Consider the following 18466-nt stretch of genomic DNA (forward strand, 5'->3'; position numbering starts at 1 on the left):
GAAAGACATACACTAGCTTACAATCAATTCAACAAACACTAAGTATCTATGACTCAAAAAGCATAGGGTTGGACACTAGGGGATAAAAAGAAGTCAAAACAGTACAGGATTTCAAGGAGTTTATTTCATGTTTCTCAAGCGTGTTCCTGATGCCATGAAATAAATGAACTGAGTACTGAGTACTTCTAGAGTTTTGATCATTGAAGGGTCTCAGGCACTCAGATCCTGAAAGGGTGTTAGAGCCCTTTCTCAAGATCAATTTTAAGGCCCAGAGTTAGAGCATGACCTCATCCTGAGTATGGGAGCAATTAAAAGCAAAAAGTGGGAGAATGAGGAAAAATGAAAGCAAGTAGAAAGATTTTTACAACTCTCTACCTGTCCTGTGACCTAGCATAGACAAAGAATCTTAAAATAAGAACAGTTCTCAGAGATTATCTATCTGAAGTAGAGAAGATTTATAGACCCCAATACGAAGAAGAGAAACCATTTCAGAAAACAATGTTAGAACATTTACACAAAGTAAACTAGAAGTGAGAGCTTACCACATGTATCTGAGTACATGATTTCTGTGGTTTGTTATTTAGGTTTTTTAAACGTTAAAACAAGATGGCCAGTTGTTAAAAGAATAACTGTAATGAGTAAGAAGTCCTCCTCTTGTTCATTCACGAAAAACTAAATGGCTTAGCAAGCAACAGGTCAAAAGGTCCAGGCATCCGGGAAGAAGGCAATGGGAAAAAAACAAAGTGCATATTCATAGTTCCCTTACCATGGTAAGCTGGGGACTAGAGAAGACCTGCTTCTGAGTTACAGTAACTTAACGAGAAGTAGGTAACTCAGTCATATTATCTGGGAATACAAGGACATTACAATTAAAAAACCCAGTCCAGGCATCATTTTGCCAAAAGTATAGAGAAGTGGAGGCACTTACTATAAATGGACAAAGACAGATTACTTATTCTCTGTAAACTATAATTGCCTACCAGTACAATCATTCATACTTACAGAGTTCCTCACCATCTGCATACTTTTTAGCTGCGTTCAAGAATATTGGTCTAAGCATGTTTCACACTTGTTATTATAAGGACAGACACAGGAAAGAAGGGAGGGTTCTGTTCCCACTAAAGCAGCCAAAAGCAAGATCTTGAAGCCCTCAAGTGGTAGAGATGAAGACCAAGAAACTGCATGTTGGCGATGGCTCTTATTTATAATTTGATTTATAAACTTTCAGGGGCATTTTAGTTATTGTTAATTAGCTTCCTCACTTAGAAAAGATAAAAATAATAATTTCACAGTAAGGCTATGTGAAAATTAGTTTCTCATTCTTTCCAGAGAGTTCTGCTAACTCCTCAAATTGGCAAGGGCCAATACTGTGTCTTCTCATTTTCTCCAGGCTCTTACTTACCTGTTCCTCTGTCTTCAGATCTCCAAACTCCTCCAGAAAAGCAGTCTCTGAAGGAAACTGTGACGGTTCCAGGAAATTCAGTAAGCTAAAGAGTTCTTCCACAGAGTTCTGCAAGGGCGTCCCAGTCAGAAGCACTTTATGTTCCTATACAAATTAAAGCATGTGATGAAGAACAGTTCAGTACTGGTACACTTATTCATGGTGACAATGTAATGCTGGGGCTGTCTCCATTCTTTATAGGCTTTTCTATTATACTTCTCTAAAAACACAAGGTGTGACTAATAATAATGGTAACTGGCAGTTATCTGGGATATTTTAAAATAGTCAAAGTGCTTTCCAAACCAACACCCAACAAGGTGGGAGATCAAGTACTATGACCTTCAATTCTCAGAAGAGCAATCAAGGGCTAAAGTGACTTGGCCAAGGTCATAAGAACTGGTGGTCTTCTGATTGTGAGTTCAGTTGTATTTCCACTACATACTGTATTATCTCTGTACAAACTGCAAATTTTCTGAGTGTAAAAAGCATGAAACCAAACTGGAGTTAAAAGTAACATTCCTGGCTTGGTTCCTATCGAAAAATTGAGGAAACCCCTTGTCACAGTTTCTCTATTGTTTCAAAGCTCCTTGGACTAGAGACCTTGAGTAATCATTGAACGTCCTCATGTTTATAAGCTTGCAAACTCTCACCAAAGCCATGAGCTTCAATCCCTCCAGAAGTTTGCAGTTCCTGTTCTTTAGTCTGTGTGCTTCATCAATTATCACACAACTCCAATGAATCTTCTTCAGCTCTGGGCAGTCAGCCAAAATCATCTCAAATGTTGTGATAACAACGTGGAATTTGAAGATTCCAGAAAGGGGGTTGCCCTGAGAAGGCCATAAATAAATAACAGTGATAGGACTCTATCAATGGGTATTGTTGAACTTTGGGACAAAGTAAATTCTTATACGATTACTGGAAGGATAAATATTAACATTACTAATAAGACATGATTAAAGGCCAAAACACACTGTTACACGTATGTCTACAAAGGAACCCAAAAAAGACAAAGCACTACACCTTTACCTTCTAAAATAATTACTCCAAAGATTCATTATTTTGCTGTCACTCCTTCAGTATCTTGACAGATATCAGCGGTTCAATCAGTTGCTGAGAACCTGAAATTTCTCACTTGGTAGAACCTGAAAGATCTGTGCTCCAGTGACATATATCTATTGCTAACCTGGGTTGCCTACATATTCTGATAAGGCACTGTAACAGAACTTCAACTGAGGTTTCACTAAACCACACAAACTAAGAGAAAGAGTGCCAGTGCGAGGAAGATGGGAAGAACATGAGATCAATTGTATAAATTGCTACAATAAACCTATAGCTGACCCATGCTTACTCAATATTGCCAGACAAAAATGATATCAAAGTGTGTCTCTAATGAATACTAAAGGAAATTTTAGTGACTCAAGGACCTATATCACACTTGAAGAACACATTTTATTTGCAGTGTTAAAGAGTGAAGATGGGAACTCCCCTGGGGTGAGGACTACGAGTTAGTAGGGACTCAGCCATCTAGTTATTCCCAACCACTGGGGTCACTAATAAGAAACAGAGCTGACCTAATACAGCCTTGATTTTGTACTCCTTCCACATGTTGCTTCTACCTTCTTCTAGACCCCTTGGAAAAACATTAAACTCATTCTGGCTGAATAGTATAACCCTAACAGACAACTCAAATTGTCAAGTTAGAGAGGCAGTCCAACTGCTAATACTCCTATGTATAATGATTTGCTCTGTATATCCTTCCATTACTTTAATTTTCATTTTATTTTATTACAAGAATCTACGCCCAATGCATAATACTTCCTAAGTATATTCAATGGATAATTCTTACTGAAGGAAAGAAAAAAGCTTTGTTTTTATATAACAAGACTGAGCTTCTTCTTGCTTCTTAAAAATGAATTCATTTCCAGCTCCCTTTCTGATTTCAATGCTTGTCCAAGAGGAAATGTTTTGCTTGTAGCGTACATAGCATACATGACAATTCAAATTTAAAAAATAACAATACTTTAAAAGTAGTTTCAAAAGCTGCCTGAAAGTCAGGCTTCTTGGCCTTTGAAATATTATGGGGAATGGAAAGAATGCCCTAGGGCCTTGAATATCATTATTAATAATACAACATCAGAAAGATGAAAATAAAACTCTCTAAAAGGCCAGTGCCTCAAGACACAGAAAAACCAAACTTCAAGATGCTAGGTGGGAAAACATTTGAAGGAAAGATTCTTTAAAAAAAAATCCTACTTTGCAGGTTATTACACTAAGCAGCTGCTATAACTTTACAATTTATGTCAATTTTACCTGGGCATCCCTGTAGAGCATCTCATATTGCTGGATCATCTGCCTGCTAATCTGGCTGCCATGATACACAATGGCATTCATCTCTGTCCATGTCCGGAATTCTCGCTCCCAGTTAGTAATGGTAGATAGTGGAGCAATGATGAGGAAAGGACCATGTATTCCCATCAGGAATATTTCTGAGAGAAATGTGATGGACTGAATGGTTTTCCCTAGACCCATCTCATCAGCCAAAATACAGTTTTTTCTGAAGGAAACAAAACATGTTTTATTACCAATACAAACAAAGTTGAGAGGCAACAATGGATGAAGCTTCTGAAACAAAGGGGGGGGAAGCCCACTAACAATGAGAAATTTACAAAACAGCACTGTTCTAGTATTTACCTTTTTAAGGTAAATTCTTCCTTCAGAAGAAATGAAAATCATATGGAAGGTTCTAAAAAAGAAGCCACTGAAGACTTCATTTTCTAATCTAGAAGTAAGAGACTGTCAGCCACAGAAGAGAATCTTTTCTACTAGGACCTCAGTCCCCTTCCATAAATTTATAGTAGCTCATTAAGCTAAGAAAACTATATGGTGTTTCACAGTTTACAAAGCACTTTTACATCCATTACCTCATTTGATCTTGACATTTCCCTGCGAGGGAATTTACAGGTAAGGAAATGGACTCGAGAACGGCTAACTCAATTATCCAGAGTGACAAGCCTGGTAGAACCACTACTGTCATTCTCCTTCTGAAGAAAGATCTAAGAGACAATCAGCTTGGAGGATTCCCAGGATCACTCTCTATATTTAATTTTTTGAAAATGACCTTCAGTTCTAAGCAATTCAGAAAATCAAAGTGTAAAGGCAATGGTTTGTGAAAGAATTTCCCACCTCACCGAAATGCCATAGGATACCAAAATAAGTTTTAATACATACCACAGAGAATAGAATTGTTACCCTAAAAATCTGTGAGTTTTCTTCAATTCATTCAACAACCATTTAATCAAATACTATGTGCAAAGCTCAGTGTGTTAAGTGCTCAAGTACGAAAGTTTTTGCTTCTCGTTTCCATCTAATACTTTCACTTCCAAGCTAGTTGGACTGATGACCCTAGGTCAGTCATTTCTTTAATTTACATACATTCTGAAAAGGTACAGCTCAGGGAGATGGCACATGTGCTCTGGCTCCTCACCTATTATACCAGTTAAAAAGGAGCCAGTTCATCCCCTCAAGCTGGTACTCTCGAAGTTGATTATTGTTCTTGTATTCCCGAGACTTCTCAAGCTTCTGCCACGAATCTGAAGCTGGACGCTCCTAATAAACAAAGCAGAGAGCAAAATGCATGGAAAGACAATGCTTTATGGGAACTTCACATGTATGAGTACAGACACAAGAAAAGACTGAGAGAGAAGCAAATCTCAACATTCCTATCAAATTTGCAAATCAGTTAAGAAGGGTATTGGGCCTCAGCTGCTTCCCTGAATGCAAAACAATGCTGAGATTATTTTAGCCCTGAATGTGTTGTGCTATATTCGTGGTGTGTGTGTATGTGTATGTGTGTGTTTACAGGGAGGAGGGACAAATGTGATTTTATCAGTTTAAGGAGCTCTCTCTGTGAAATTTTATCTATCAATGCAGATTGATACCTTCTCTGCAATTTATAATCACTTGTGCTAGTTCACAAAGGCATTAAGTATAAAAGGCAGGACTTGACCCTCAGAAGCCAGGTCTTCCTCACACACCAACTCTATCTATTAGACCACACCACCTCTCTTTATGTAAATAAACTTTTGAAATTAACTTATTACTTTTCTAATTTTAATTTTTTTCATAGGGGCCAACACTGACTTTCTTTATTTGCTTCTATTTTCACAATCTACTCTGCCTACTTGGGGGTGGTTTCCTTCTTTGTGCACAGTGCATCAGTTTAGCAGTATGTTGAGAATGCTCCACAACATAAGAGTGTAATGAGTCTTCCAAATTGTATCCAAATGGAGTCCTTTTCCTAGTTTAAGCTAATATACATATAAGTGCACATTACAGACCCCAGAGATAGCTTCCCAATACATAGTTAATTCAAGACAGTCTGAAGTGCTGAATCTTAAGAGGTAATGAACATTTTACAGAGGGCCTAATGGAAATGAGATGCAATAAAACCAGTATTTTACTTATTGGGAGCCTCACCTCCTTGTCAACAGAAATTCCTTGAATTAAAAAGAAGAAATGACACCATTTATAAACGGAAACATTCTAAATAAGTAAGACTCAACAGGCAAGTTAAGTACAAAGCTTATAAGAAATTACAGAGCAAGCAATGAGAGGATTATCTGATACTCATTATAACGAAAGACTGACCTTATTTCCTTTTCATGGCACAGTTAACTGAGATTGGTACATAAGGGGGAATACCACAGACAAAGAACGTCACATTATGTCAGCAAAGCATTCAACAAAACTCCTATGATTTTTTGTAGATAAGATGGTGAAATAGAAACCTATGATTAGGTAGATTTACAATTAATCTAACAAACATACTCAAAGGTACTGACGGCAAGATGGAAAAAAGTGAACAGACTAGGTAGTAATGCCACATAGCCATGGACTTGGCTTATTCTATCAATAAACTAGATGAAGACATTAAAAAAGTATCATTTGTCAGATTTGTGGATAACACAATGATGAAAGATATATTTAATATAACAGATCAAAGAATCAAGATGCAAAACGGCTTCAGCAGTCTAGAATGCTGGGCTTAATAAGCTCCTAAAAAGAAATGTAGTACAGATTAATGTAAAGTCTTACTTTCAGTTTTTAAAAAATCAGTTTTGCAAGATAAGGAAGTCTTAGAATCATTATTTTTGAAATCAGAAGATTTCTGTATTCCAATATTTGAAAGGCTGTCATAAAGAAGAGAGATTATTCATTTTACATAGATCTACAGAACATTATTGGGACTGCAGAGTAGAATGTACAGCAAGGTAGATATTATTGTGAATAATTCAAGAAGTATTTACTAAATGTCCACTAAATGTCAGAATTTTAGTGCTGGAACAGCCTTAGAAATGTCTTAGAAGTAGAGCTCCACTTTCTCATTTTAAAGAGGAGAAAACCAAGGTTTAAAAAAGGTGAAATTATCTGCTCAAAGTTTACACAACTCCGAACACACTTAACACAGGCAATATACAATAACTACAGTCTTCTTGACTTCTGAGAAGCTAGATGCTGAACCAAAAAAAAAAATCCAAAACAAAACTCAGGTAATGCTAACACATGAATCTTTATAATATACCTTTTCCATGTGAAGATCCCAAACAGATGTCAATTATGGTTAGGCTACTAACTGGAATATTAAGGTTTATTCTCTAATAATTCCCAGGCCATATTTCAAAAACAGACTTGTACATTCCCGGGTTTGGCTGAAGAGCCTCAGGTCTATCCTCATAGAAAATATTTGACTGCAAGTAGAGCATTTTGCAAAAACTGAGACTTTTGTACATTTGTTTCAGTTTAGGGTTCCTCATATAGGTGAGGTAACTCCAGGTAATTGCAACATTTGATACAGTCCTGCAAATTACCACAAGAAAACTCAGAATCTTGAAGCTGTAAAGTTTTACAGGTCATCCAGGACAAACTTCTGCTTCATGATTATGAATCCCTAGCCTGAGAGCAGTGACCATGAAAAAGATCTGAGGGTTTTGATGGACTACAAATTCAACATGATCCAAAGTGATCAAAGGCTAACACAACATTAGGCTGAATTATTAGAAATATTAAAGGAAGCAAGAACACTAACAATAAGAATTTATATTTGTATACTATCTTACTTTTTACAAAGCACTTTACATACACTATTTAAATACCAGTCCCACTGTGCTTTGTATAGGTCAGATTACAAACAAAATATTATGTTCAATTCTGGGTGCTATATTCTAAGAAACAAGAAAAACTAGAATGTACCCAAAAGAAAATGACTGGGTTGTGAGGGATCTTGAAAGTAGGTTGTACAATAAACATCTTAAGGAACTGGGAGCTGTTACATCTAGAAAGAAGTCCTTGTGAGGGGTCTCTTCAAATATTTAAAGGCCTCTCCTATAGAGGGAGGATTACTCATTTTGTCTACATAGCTCTATTAGGCTCAAGAGATAGAAGTTAACATTATAGACATTACATTCTTGATTACAGTAGATATACTTCTTGATAATGAGAAAGATGGGAACAGATGAAAAGAAGAAATGGCAAGGGAGATGGAAAAGAAGTCAAGAGATATTTTTGTTGCATTATCTTTATCTATGGCTATCTTTGCAATTGTGGCATTTCTGAGATGATTTTAAAAATTAAATATGAATAGAAACGTGTCTTGTTCTGATTTCCAAGAGCAGGGCAAAGTAAAAGAGTACACAGAGTAGGACAGGAGTGTCACTTATTATCTATATGTCAACTACTTCTGAGGAAAGGAATGTATGAAAAAGGAGGGCTCATTAACCTCTGGTGACTGCAGAAGTGGCGATCAAAGCAAGCGTGACTGAGCTGTGCCCTTCAACGTGTCACACAGCCCAGGATGCTTGTTTAATGGCAAGCTTTAATGTAAGATATAAGATTCCTTATAGAACGTATCTTTTATTGCCCTAAGTTTTCCATATTTACCTTATTATTTGATTTGTGCCAAAGTATTTGCCTTTTCTTCTAAATCAGGGGTTCTTAACCCAGAAGACATGAATTTGTTTTTAAAAAATGTTTTCATAATTATTTCAATAGAATTGGTTACCTTTATAATGTCATATATTGTATTTTATGCATTTAAAAACATGATTCTGAGAAAGGTTTCACAGTATCTTCAGACTGCCCAGGGAGAGAGGAGTCCATGACACAAACAAAGATTAAAAAGCACTGTTTCAAATGGGCTTTTATTTATTGGTACTCTATGAGATTCTGGAAGCACTGGAAATAAGCAATAACTTATAAAACAGACCCTGTGTTCCTTAAAAGTTAAAGATGTAAAAGAAACAGATTCATCATTGGCAAAGGAGATATGCCCCATGATTTACAAATCATCTATTGCCCAGTTCCCCCCATATTTAGGGGAAAAGGGCATAGATTATATTTTTTGATATTCAGATTCTCTTAACTGTTAAAGGTAAGAGGTTAAAGCAGAAAAACAGTATTGAATTGAGCAGTAAATTATTTTCTTGAAGGAATAATGGGCGAATGCCTATACTGAGTGGCAGACTTGGGGTTGACAGCACCTGCTTAAGTGCCATCCGGCAGCAATTATGTCCACAGACAAGGTCATGACTCAGTCATCTGACCTTTGTGAGCTTCAGGTTCTTAATTGCTAAGATGGCGATAACAGTACCTACTCTCACAGGTCTGCTGAGGGACAAACGAGATTAGCATGTATCAAATGCGCTGCAAAACTTAATGGTGGATATGTAACACTTTGCCATTGATTCATGGCTTACATCAGTGATAAAAATCTAACTTTTATTCGGTCCAGATAAGATGGAGTTTGTGGTAGGTAGGAGGAAGCAGCTAGAAAATATGGCCATGGTAACTATGTTAACTTCATTTGAGGGCCAGTCTTTCTTTGCCACAGAAGTTCACACAATCAACCTTAAAAGTTTCCTAAAGCTGTAGTTACTACTAAAAGTTTAAGTGAGAATGTGGTGACTATGGCTTTTCTGAACTGCGGACTTCACAACAAATATGCAGGCTTTTGGCACTTCTAGTTCGGACCGTTATTAAAAAATTCTTTTTAACTGAAAATATCTGGCACAGAATTAAACCACTCAGTATAAAGCTGGTATTAAATAATAAGCACAACATTCCAATTATGAGCTTTCATACAAGTGCAAAAATCCATTAACACTTCCTCAGGGGACGTGACTGAATCTAATACTACAGAATACATAGTATGGGGCAAGGTACTAACAGGATCATACAAAATTCATAATTATGGTTATTTGGATTTCATGAAAAAACAATACATTCCACAAATAATATATCTTCAAGAAGAGAGCATTAAATTCTTCTGCTCTCTTTTACTAACTTTTCCATTCCAACTTAGCAAAGATAAGATTCTCTAGCACATTCAAGACTCTTCCTCTCTAAGTTACTACAAATCAATCCAGCAAGCACTGAAAAAAACCCAATACAGTCTATGCTCTCAGGAAGTTTACCTTTTACTCAGGGGAACATGGTATATACAAATAAGCAAATGCAAACCAAGTAACAGAGCCAGGTGGGGAGCAGTAGGGTGAGATTAGGCAGCCAGCATTAACAATGGGGATGATGAGAAAAGGTCTTGTGAGTAAAGTGGAACCTGAACTGAACCTTAAAGGGATGTAGGGATTCCCAAAAGCCTCCAAAAGAAGTGAAGAGGAAGAATATTCTAGGCATGGAAACTAGAATGGGTAATTAGGTACGAGTCAGAATGCCACATATGGCCAATTTAGCTGAAATAAAGAGAGAGCGCTTGAAGGGAATGATATGAAATCAGCATGGAAAAGTGGGTGGGAGTTAGAGTGTGAAAAGCTTTAAATGTTAATGAGAAGAGCTTGTATTTTATTCTAGGAAAAATAAGAGATCCACTAAAGTATCCTGAGTAGTAGAATGACCTGATCCTCACTCTTGCAGACAAATGATGGCAGCAAAGACTAGAATCAGGAAAACCAATCAAAGGGCTCCTCTATTACTCTAGGGTCCTGGCAGTTACTGACATAGTATTTTCCTTTAGAATTTCTTGTTATCAAATATTTTATGAAAAGAATATTAATATTTTGTTTCGAGGTTTACAAAGCATAAGCCCCAAGATTTCATGTGAAAGTAGAATCAGCATTAACTACAGCAAATCACAGGGTACACATTATCCTACTAGAGCTATCCAACTGTCACTAATTTGAACTTGATATACAATTTATTCAATAAGAATTTATTAAGAGACTACTGTTCACAGAACACTTGGCTAGGCTGAGGAAGATGGACAAAATTCAAGCAAGACTGTCTGCTTTCACGAGGCATACAATCAAGGAAGGGGTGAGATCTACACAGAAAACTGATATGCATGCCTCAAAATAGGGCAAACAAAATGCACGGCTAAGGGAGGAGTCTTCACTGGGAGGGAAAGGTCATTACCAAGATGTGTATGTGCATGCATGTGTACAGAGAAGACTTAGGAAGGAAGTGACATTTGGGTTTGGCTTTCAAAGGGTGAGGAGGCAGAACAGGACATTTGGTGCACATGAAAAATGCAAGCAAAGGGTGATGGGGATGAAAGCGTGTGACCTGACTAACAGGCATACAGACATTCCCTCCCTATGAACTGTCATTACTGATATCACTTGTTTCTCTGCCCTTATTCAAAGGAAAAGTTAGTCAGTCCTTCCTTGCCTCCTCTGAACGAATTTTTACTGGAAGACTTTATCTCTACTATTTCTTGCCCTTAGATTCTTTTTTTTTTTTAATTCTTTGAGATAAGCCTCATCCTTGCTAGGATGGCAACTTAAACAAAACAAAACAAAACAAAACAAAGCTCTCCTGTTTAACTGCTTTTATTTTCAGCTCCAACAGGCATGTCCCACCTTGTGGAAGCATAAAACAAATTTGCTGGGGAACATAGCAATGATATCGTGAAAGAAATTCCCAGGTGGCCAAAATGTGGACAATAAAAGCTTAAGTTGGCCTGTACAGAGATGTGAGACTATGACAGTTGGTTGGGGTTACTGACAGCATAACAGATCTGAAACTTGACACCCAATCATCAGAGAGACCATTTAAGTTTATGGTCATAATAGGGTGGGGGCAGGAAAAGGGAGTATCTGGTTTCAGGAAAAGCAGTAGAAAATCAAACAACATCTAGGAAGGAGGCTGAGGAGGAATAACTCCTTCCAGCGTAAGAATACCCTAAACTCCAGCTCACTATCTCATTAAAGATAAAACCTCACATGAATATGAACATTTCTACCCCCAACAAAAATTCATCGTCTATAGCTGGGGAAGAATGATCCATTCTCCCCAGAGGAAAAAAGCAACGGAAAATTACTGAGACCTAAGGCAAAGTTTGGCAGAACCACAGTTGATCAGAGACAGGCCCTAGGGATTCAGGAGCTAAGATTTTTGACACTTTGTCTTCCAGTGATTGGAAAAATACAGCAACTACTAGAATAATGACTTTTAACTTGAAGAAAATTGAATTAAAACTTTAAAAATTCTCAAGGAATTTTTTTCTAGCATTCTTTATTATATTCCTGAATCTGCTAGGCAGAGAAATTAACTCAGTGTTTCCTCTGTAAACAGATTTTCTTAGGTTAACAGTCCCTTAAAAGCAAACTGACTATAAAATTACTTGCCATCTCTGTGATATTTAAAAATTCAAGCAAAATACAAAAATATTTACACAGGGTACAATATCTGAAAGACTTTTTAGGTGAAGCTTAGTTAGAAAAATATTGCTAGGGAACTTTTATTTAGAATATAGCCCCTGAAATGAAATTTGAACATTTCACTATAGTACTGTTGTTTCCAGATTAGGAAAAAGAAATAAGAAAAAAGATGAACTGATTCACTATTTGATGAAGGAAACAGTGGCATGATTAATGGTAACAAGTGAAGAAAAGAAGACAGCTTCAAAGAAGTAGGGAGGAATTTTGCTTTTGCCAAATATGTTTGATGAAGAAGCAGGAAAACAGTTGGTATGAGGCCAAGCAGTAAAGAAACTCTCCAGTTAAAGGGTTGCACATCCTCAGATGCCCACACCCGTCTTGCATATGCAGATACAAATGACCACTCTTCTGTTTCATGATCAGTAAGTCCACATGCCTAATGCACCTATTATTTAAAGGAGTTAAGTGAAAAACAGAGGCATATTACCACATGTTTAATTTCAGGAAGAATTTGAAGAGACTCAAATTCTTTCACTTTAGCTGGATCAACATCTTCTTCCAATTCCCAGGTACTTTCTTCATATGGCAGGGAACACCACTTCACTAAATAATGAGTCACCTCCTGATTGGGAGCAAAGAGGAGAGAAGAGAAATCCGAGTCACTTACCACAAGAACACAGGGACTAGGACTGGTGCTACCTTGGCCAGGTATTTGAAAATCACTGCAATTAGATAACAGATGTGTGGAATTCAAAGAAGGGTTACAAAATTAACGTTGATGGAATAAGTACTACCCCAACACACAGCAGGAATGAAAGACACTGCAGGGAGCAGAAGTACTTACTTCCCCTGTATCAGAGTCCTTGGTGTGGGCCACTTCTAAGATACGATCAACTTCTACATAGTCTGGATTGAACAAATCTTCGTCAGGCTAATGCAAACAGAAGAAGGCCGTTAAAAAAAGACTTCCTCAATTCCCTTCAACCCCATACCCAGTGTTTTTCAAAATGCCATTAGGTCAAAAAAGCCCATCCATTTGCATAAAGACAGATATTTCTTTAAAAGTTAGCTAACAAATATCTGTTCTCTTCTCTCAAGATCTACCACATTACAATTCAGGACCTGCCATCTTTAATATTAAAAGTTTCAAGAAGGCAAAGCATAATTTTGCTTGAGCTGCTTTATACAGGACCCAAAATAGCACCATGCATATGTTAGAGAGGATCCTTATGTTCTCTCTTATTTCCCCTATAACTCCCTCTACAGATCATAGGAAACAGATTTAAAGGTAGAAGGGAGCTCAGATGCTGTCTTGTACAATTTCTTCATTTTACATATGAGGAAACAGAGACACTGAAGTGTGATGAAATGACTTGCCTGAGGTTACACAAGTAGTGTCAGATGAACACCTAATTTCTGCCTAAACAATTTTAGTGGTTAGGAGATCACTACCCCAACAAGAAACATTTTTAAAAAAAATTATTATTCTTAACTTGGCCACTATTGGCAAACATAGGCACCATACCATACAAAGAAGAACTGAAAGAGGTCTGAATCTGAAACTCCATATCTCCATTGCATACAACTGGCATTTCTTTAAAAAAATTATAAAATAAATCCCATACATAAAAGTTCACTTGCTTATCTGAGTTTCCTTAACTTTCCTCTTTTTACTTAAAAAAAAATGCTACAATGATCTACCTTTCTTTTCTTTTTGTTCTAGCTTCACTGTCATTGATATCATTGACATATCATATCATTGACATTGATATCCCCCTTACTAACTTCCATCCCTCCAAACAAAACAAAACAAAATAACCCTTGTACAAAATAAGAAGAATCAAACAAAACAAATCCACATACTGGCCAAGTCTAAAAATGTGTATCTCAACCTAATCCTTGAGTTCTCCACCTCTCTGTCAGGCTATAGGTAGTAGACCTCATCTTCAGTCCTCTGCAGTCATGGCTATTCACTGCACTGATCAGAGATCTTAAGTCTTTCAATTTTGCTTTTCTTTACAATGTAGTTACTATATAATTTTTTTTTCTGATTCTGCTCACTTCACTGTGCATCATCAAAAAGCCTTTTCAACATTTCACCAAAACTCATCAAAACTGTATATTTTGTTTCCTTTGAAATTTTAAAAACAAAAAAAATGAAATGAAACATTTGCATAAAAATTGTCTCCAATTTGAAAGCAAGAGATTTCACATTTAGTTTAAGAATAATGTGACTATTTTTTTGATGAAAGAGCATGCAAATTGCTCTCGTTTAAGTTATTGATCTATATGCTGTTAAATTCCTAAGAAATGTTCTGTTTAGTGGCTGAAGCCAAGATGGTGGAGAGAAGACAGGGACTTGCCTAAGCTCTCCCCCAAAGCCCTCTAAAGACCTTTAAATAATGTTCTAAGACAAATCCTGGAGTACCAGAATCCACAAAAGTAAAGATGAAACAATTTTCCAGACCAAGACACCTTAAAAGTTTGGCAGGAAAGGTCTGTGACACCAGAGTGAGAGTGCAGCACAGGTCAGTGTAGGCCACACCAGAGCAGACCACACCCCAGCAAACCAGGAGCAGGCCTTGGGAGTGAATGAATCAACAGGGGCAGTGGCTGTTTCCAGATATCTCAGTGAATAGACAATAAGTGTGGTAGGGTCGAACAATTCTTCAAAAGGAGATTATAGGGATCTCTCTGCTGGCACTGGGGACAGGATTCTGTTGCTTTCTCCCTACTCAGCTCTTGGTGGCAGTCCCAGGGCAAGGAGGAGCACTAGCAGATCAGAGCTTGTGGCCACAGGGCAGCAAGGACCCTCATCACAGTTCCAGGACAGAAAAGAGTGTTTGTGGAAGCTCACAGACCAGGATAGTAGTAAACACACCTCTCCTTAGATCATACCATCTTGGATTACAGGTCCAAAGAAATACCTACGAAAATAGCTCACAAAATCTCTGAAGCTTGGGACAGTGTGTCCTGTACCCTGAAAGCAGAGCCCCACTTCAGCAAAGAGTTAAAAGTCAAGAAATAGGCTGAGAATATAAGCAAACAACAGGAAAAAAATCTGATCATAGAAAATTACTATGGTGACAAGAAAGATCAAAAGGCACACTCAGAAGATAACAGCAAAGTCAAGATTCCTATGTCCAAAACATCTGAGAAAAATATGAATTGGTCTCAGGCCATGGAAGAGCTCAAAAAGGATTTTTAAAATCAAATAAGAGAAGTAGAGGAACAACTGGAAAGAGAAATGAAAGTGATGCAAGAAAACCATGAAATAAAGCTTGGTAAAGGAGGCACAACAAAAATACTGAAACAAATAACACTTTAAAAAACAGAATATGCCAAGTGGTAAAAGAGGAACAAAAATCCAATGAGAAGAAGAATACCTTGAAAAGCAGAATTAGCCAAATGGAAAAAGAGCCACAAAAATTCACTGAAGAAAAGAACTCATTAAAAAATAGAATTGGCCAAATGGAAAAGGCGGTACAAAATCTCACTGAAGAAAATAATTCCTTAAAAATTAGAATTGAGCAAGTTGAAGCTAATGACACTACGGGACATCAAAAAACAATAAAACAAAATCAAAAGAATGAAAAAATAGGAGACAATGTGCAATATCTTAGTAGAAAAAAAAACTGACCTGGAAAACAGATCCAGGAGAGATAATTTAAAAATTATTGAACTACCTGAAAGCCATGATCAAAAAAGAGTCTAGACACCATCTTTCAAGAAATTATCGAGGAAAACTGCTCTGAAATTCTAGAACCGAAGGGTAAAATATAAATTGAAAGACTCCACTGATCACCTCCTGAAAGAGATCCCAAAATGAAAACTCCCAGGAATATTGTAGCCAAATTCCAGAGTTCCAAAATCAAGGAAAAAATATTGCAAGCAGCCAGAAAAAAATAATTCAAGTATCACAGAACCACAGATAGGATAACACAAGATTTAGCAATTTCTACATTAAAGGATCAGAGGACTTGGAATATAATATTCTGCAGGGCAAAAGAGCTAGGATTACAACCAAGAATCACCTACTCAAAAAAACTGAGTATAATGCCTTTCAGGGGGGAAAAAAATGGATATTCAATGAAATAGAGGACTTTCAAGCATTCCTGATGGAAAAAACCAGAGTTGAATAGAAAATGTGACTTCCAAATAGAGGACTCAAGAGAAGCATAAAAAGGTAAACAGGAAAGGGAAACCATAAGGGACTTAATGAGACTAAACTATTTACATTCCTACATGGGAAGATGATACTCGTAACTCATAAGAAATGTCTCCTTATTAGAGCAGTTAGAAGGAGTATATAGAGAAACAGGGCATAGGTTTGAGTTGAATATGAAGAGATATTTTAAAAATAAAATTATGGAGTGAGAAAGAGGAACGCACTAGGAGAAAATGAAAGGGAGAAGTAGAATGGAATAAATTACCTCACATAAAAGGGTCAAGAAAGAGCTATTACAGTGGAGGGGAAGATGGGGGATCTGGCAGGGAACATTTGAACCTTACTCTCATCAGAACTGACTCAAAGAGGGAATAACATACATACCCAAATGGATACAGAAATCTATCTTACCCTACAGGAAAGTAGGAGGGGTAAGTAAGAGAAGGGGTGAGGGTCTTCATAGATGGGAGGATAGACTGGGGGAGGCAACAGTCAGAAGCAAAATATTTTTGAGGAGAGACAAGGTGAAAGGAGAGAGAGAATAGAATAAACATGGGGAAATAAGAAGTAGGGAAATACTGTTAACAATCATAACTGTGAAAAAAATTTTGAAATTTCGCTGATAAAGGCCTCATCTCTCAAATACATAGAGAAATGAGTCAGATTTATAAAAAAAGCCATTCCCCAATCCACAGATGATGAAAAACTATGAAGTCAATTTTCAGAGGAAGTAATCAATGCTATCTAGAACCATATAAAAAATGTTCTAAATCACTATTGACTGGAGAAATTCAAATTAAAACAATACTTCAGTACTATATCACACCTATGAGATTGGCTAATGGGACAGAAAAGGAAAATGATAAATTATGGATGGGAGGTATGAAGATTGAGACACTAATGCACTGTTGGTGGAGTTGTGAACTGATTCAACCATTATACAGAACAATTTGGAACTGTAGCAGCTCTTTTCTGGTGGCAAAGAACTGGAAATTGAGGGAGTGCCAGATCAATTAGGGAATGGCCGAACAATTTGTGGTATATAATTATAATGGAATACAATTGTGATATAAGAAATGATGAGCTAGATGCTCTCAGAAAAACTTGGAGAGATTTACATGAACTGATGCAAAGTGAAATAAGCAGACCCAAGAGAACACTGTATACAGTAACAGCAATACTGTAAGATGATCAACTGTGAATGACTTAGCTATTCTAAAGCAATACAGTGATCCAAGACAAATCTGAAGGACTTAGGAAAAGTAGTATCTATCTCCAGAGAAAGAACTGATAGAATCTGAATACAGATTGAAACAGACTTATTTTTCTTGGGTTTTTATTTTGGTTTATGTTTTCTTTTCAACATGACTAATATGGAAATATGTTTTGCTGATTACACATGTATAACCTATATCAAATTGCTTGCCTTCTTAATGAAGGTGGTGGGGAGGGAGAAAGAAAATTTGAAACTCAATTTAAAAATGAATGTTGAAAATTGTTTTTTTATGTAATTGGGGAAAAATAAAGTATTAAATTTAAAAAAAATGTGCTGTTGAATTTTCACATTCCACTTGGCAGCACCCAATGTGTATCTAACCTTATGTAGCCACTGATTCACTTAAATACTGGATGATCACTGCTTTTCTTTAGTATTAATTTGGACTAAATTATACCAGAAAACAGCAGGTTCAACAATGTGAGAGAAACAGTGGATTTACAGAGCCTCAACTTCAATTAATAAATTACTCAAACCCCTAAGCCAGATTTTCAAAACTCAAAGAACTAAAGCTACATTAATTATTAAATGTCATTTTACCTCAGTAAAAATGTGCTTCATTTGTGCTTGCTTATTTCTGAAGCGCTTTATCTTCTGAGAGATCCGAGGGTCTTTTTCCAGCTCTTCCATCGTTGCCCATTTACAATGCAAGTAGGAACTGCCCAAAGATACAAGGACATTTAATCCAGGAACAACTACACAAATGTGTTATTTGTTTTAATTGTTTAAAATTCAAACTATTAAACATAAAAGCAACTGACTGGTTCTAAGATTCAAATCTAGTTTCTGATGCCAAGATTCAGTATTGTTATTATATCAATTTTGCTATTTATGACATCTACACATGTGCCTTTAAGGAGTCTGCCCTTTAGGACAGGGAAAAGCTGGGGACAAGTTATAAGGGCTTATGA

General features: G+C 36.7%; 1 protein-coding gene across 8 annotated transcripts in view; it reads right to left on the reverse strand.

Moving 5' to 3' along the window:
* Positions 1-18466, reverse strand: part of CHD6 (chromodomain helicase DNA binding protein 6) — a 183841-nt gene that overhangs the window by 70621 nt on the left and 94754 nt on the right. For all 8 annotated transcript variants that reach the window (XM_020998890.2, XM_020998891.2, XM_020998892.2 and 5 more), the window contains 7 exons: positions 18096-18213; positions 12956-13042; positions 12599-12733; positions 4926-5047; positions 3752-3995; positions 2092-2268; positions 1403-1546 (listed from right to left, as the gene is read on the reverse strand). In XM_020998890.2, coding sequence (XP_020854549.1) covers positions 1403-1546; positions 2092-2268; positions 3752-3995; positions 4926-5047; positions 12599-12733; positions 12956-13042; positions 18096-18213 — 1027 coding nt within the window. The remainder of the gene's footprint in view (positions 1-1402; positions 1547-2091; positions 2269-3751; positions 3996-4925; positions 5048-12598; positions 12734-12955; positions 13043-18095; positions 18214-18466) is intronic.

The sequence above is a fragment of the Phascolarctos cinereus genome, unplaced genomic scaffold, assembly GCF_003287225.1.
Source record: "Phascolarctos cinereus isolate Bilbo 61053 unplaced genomic scaffold, phaCin_HiC Scaffold_2;HRSCAF=192, whole genome shotgun sequence".
NCBI classification, from domain to species: domain Eukaryota; kingdom Metazoa; phylum Chordata; class Mammalia; order Diprotodontia; family Phascolarctidae; genus Phascolarctos; species Phascolarctos cinereus.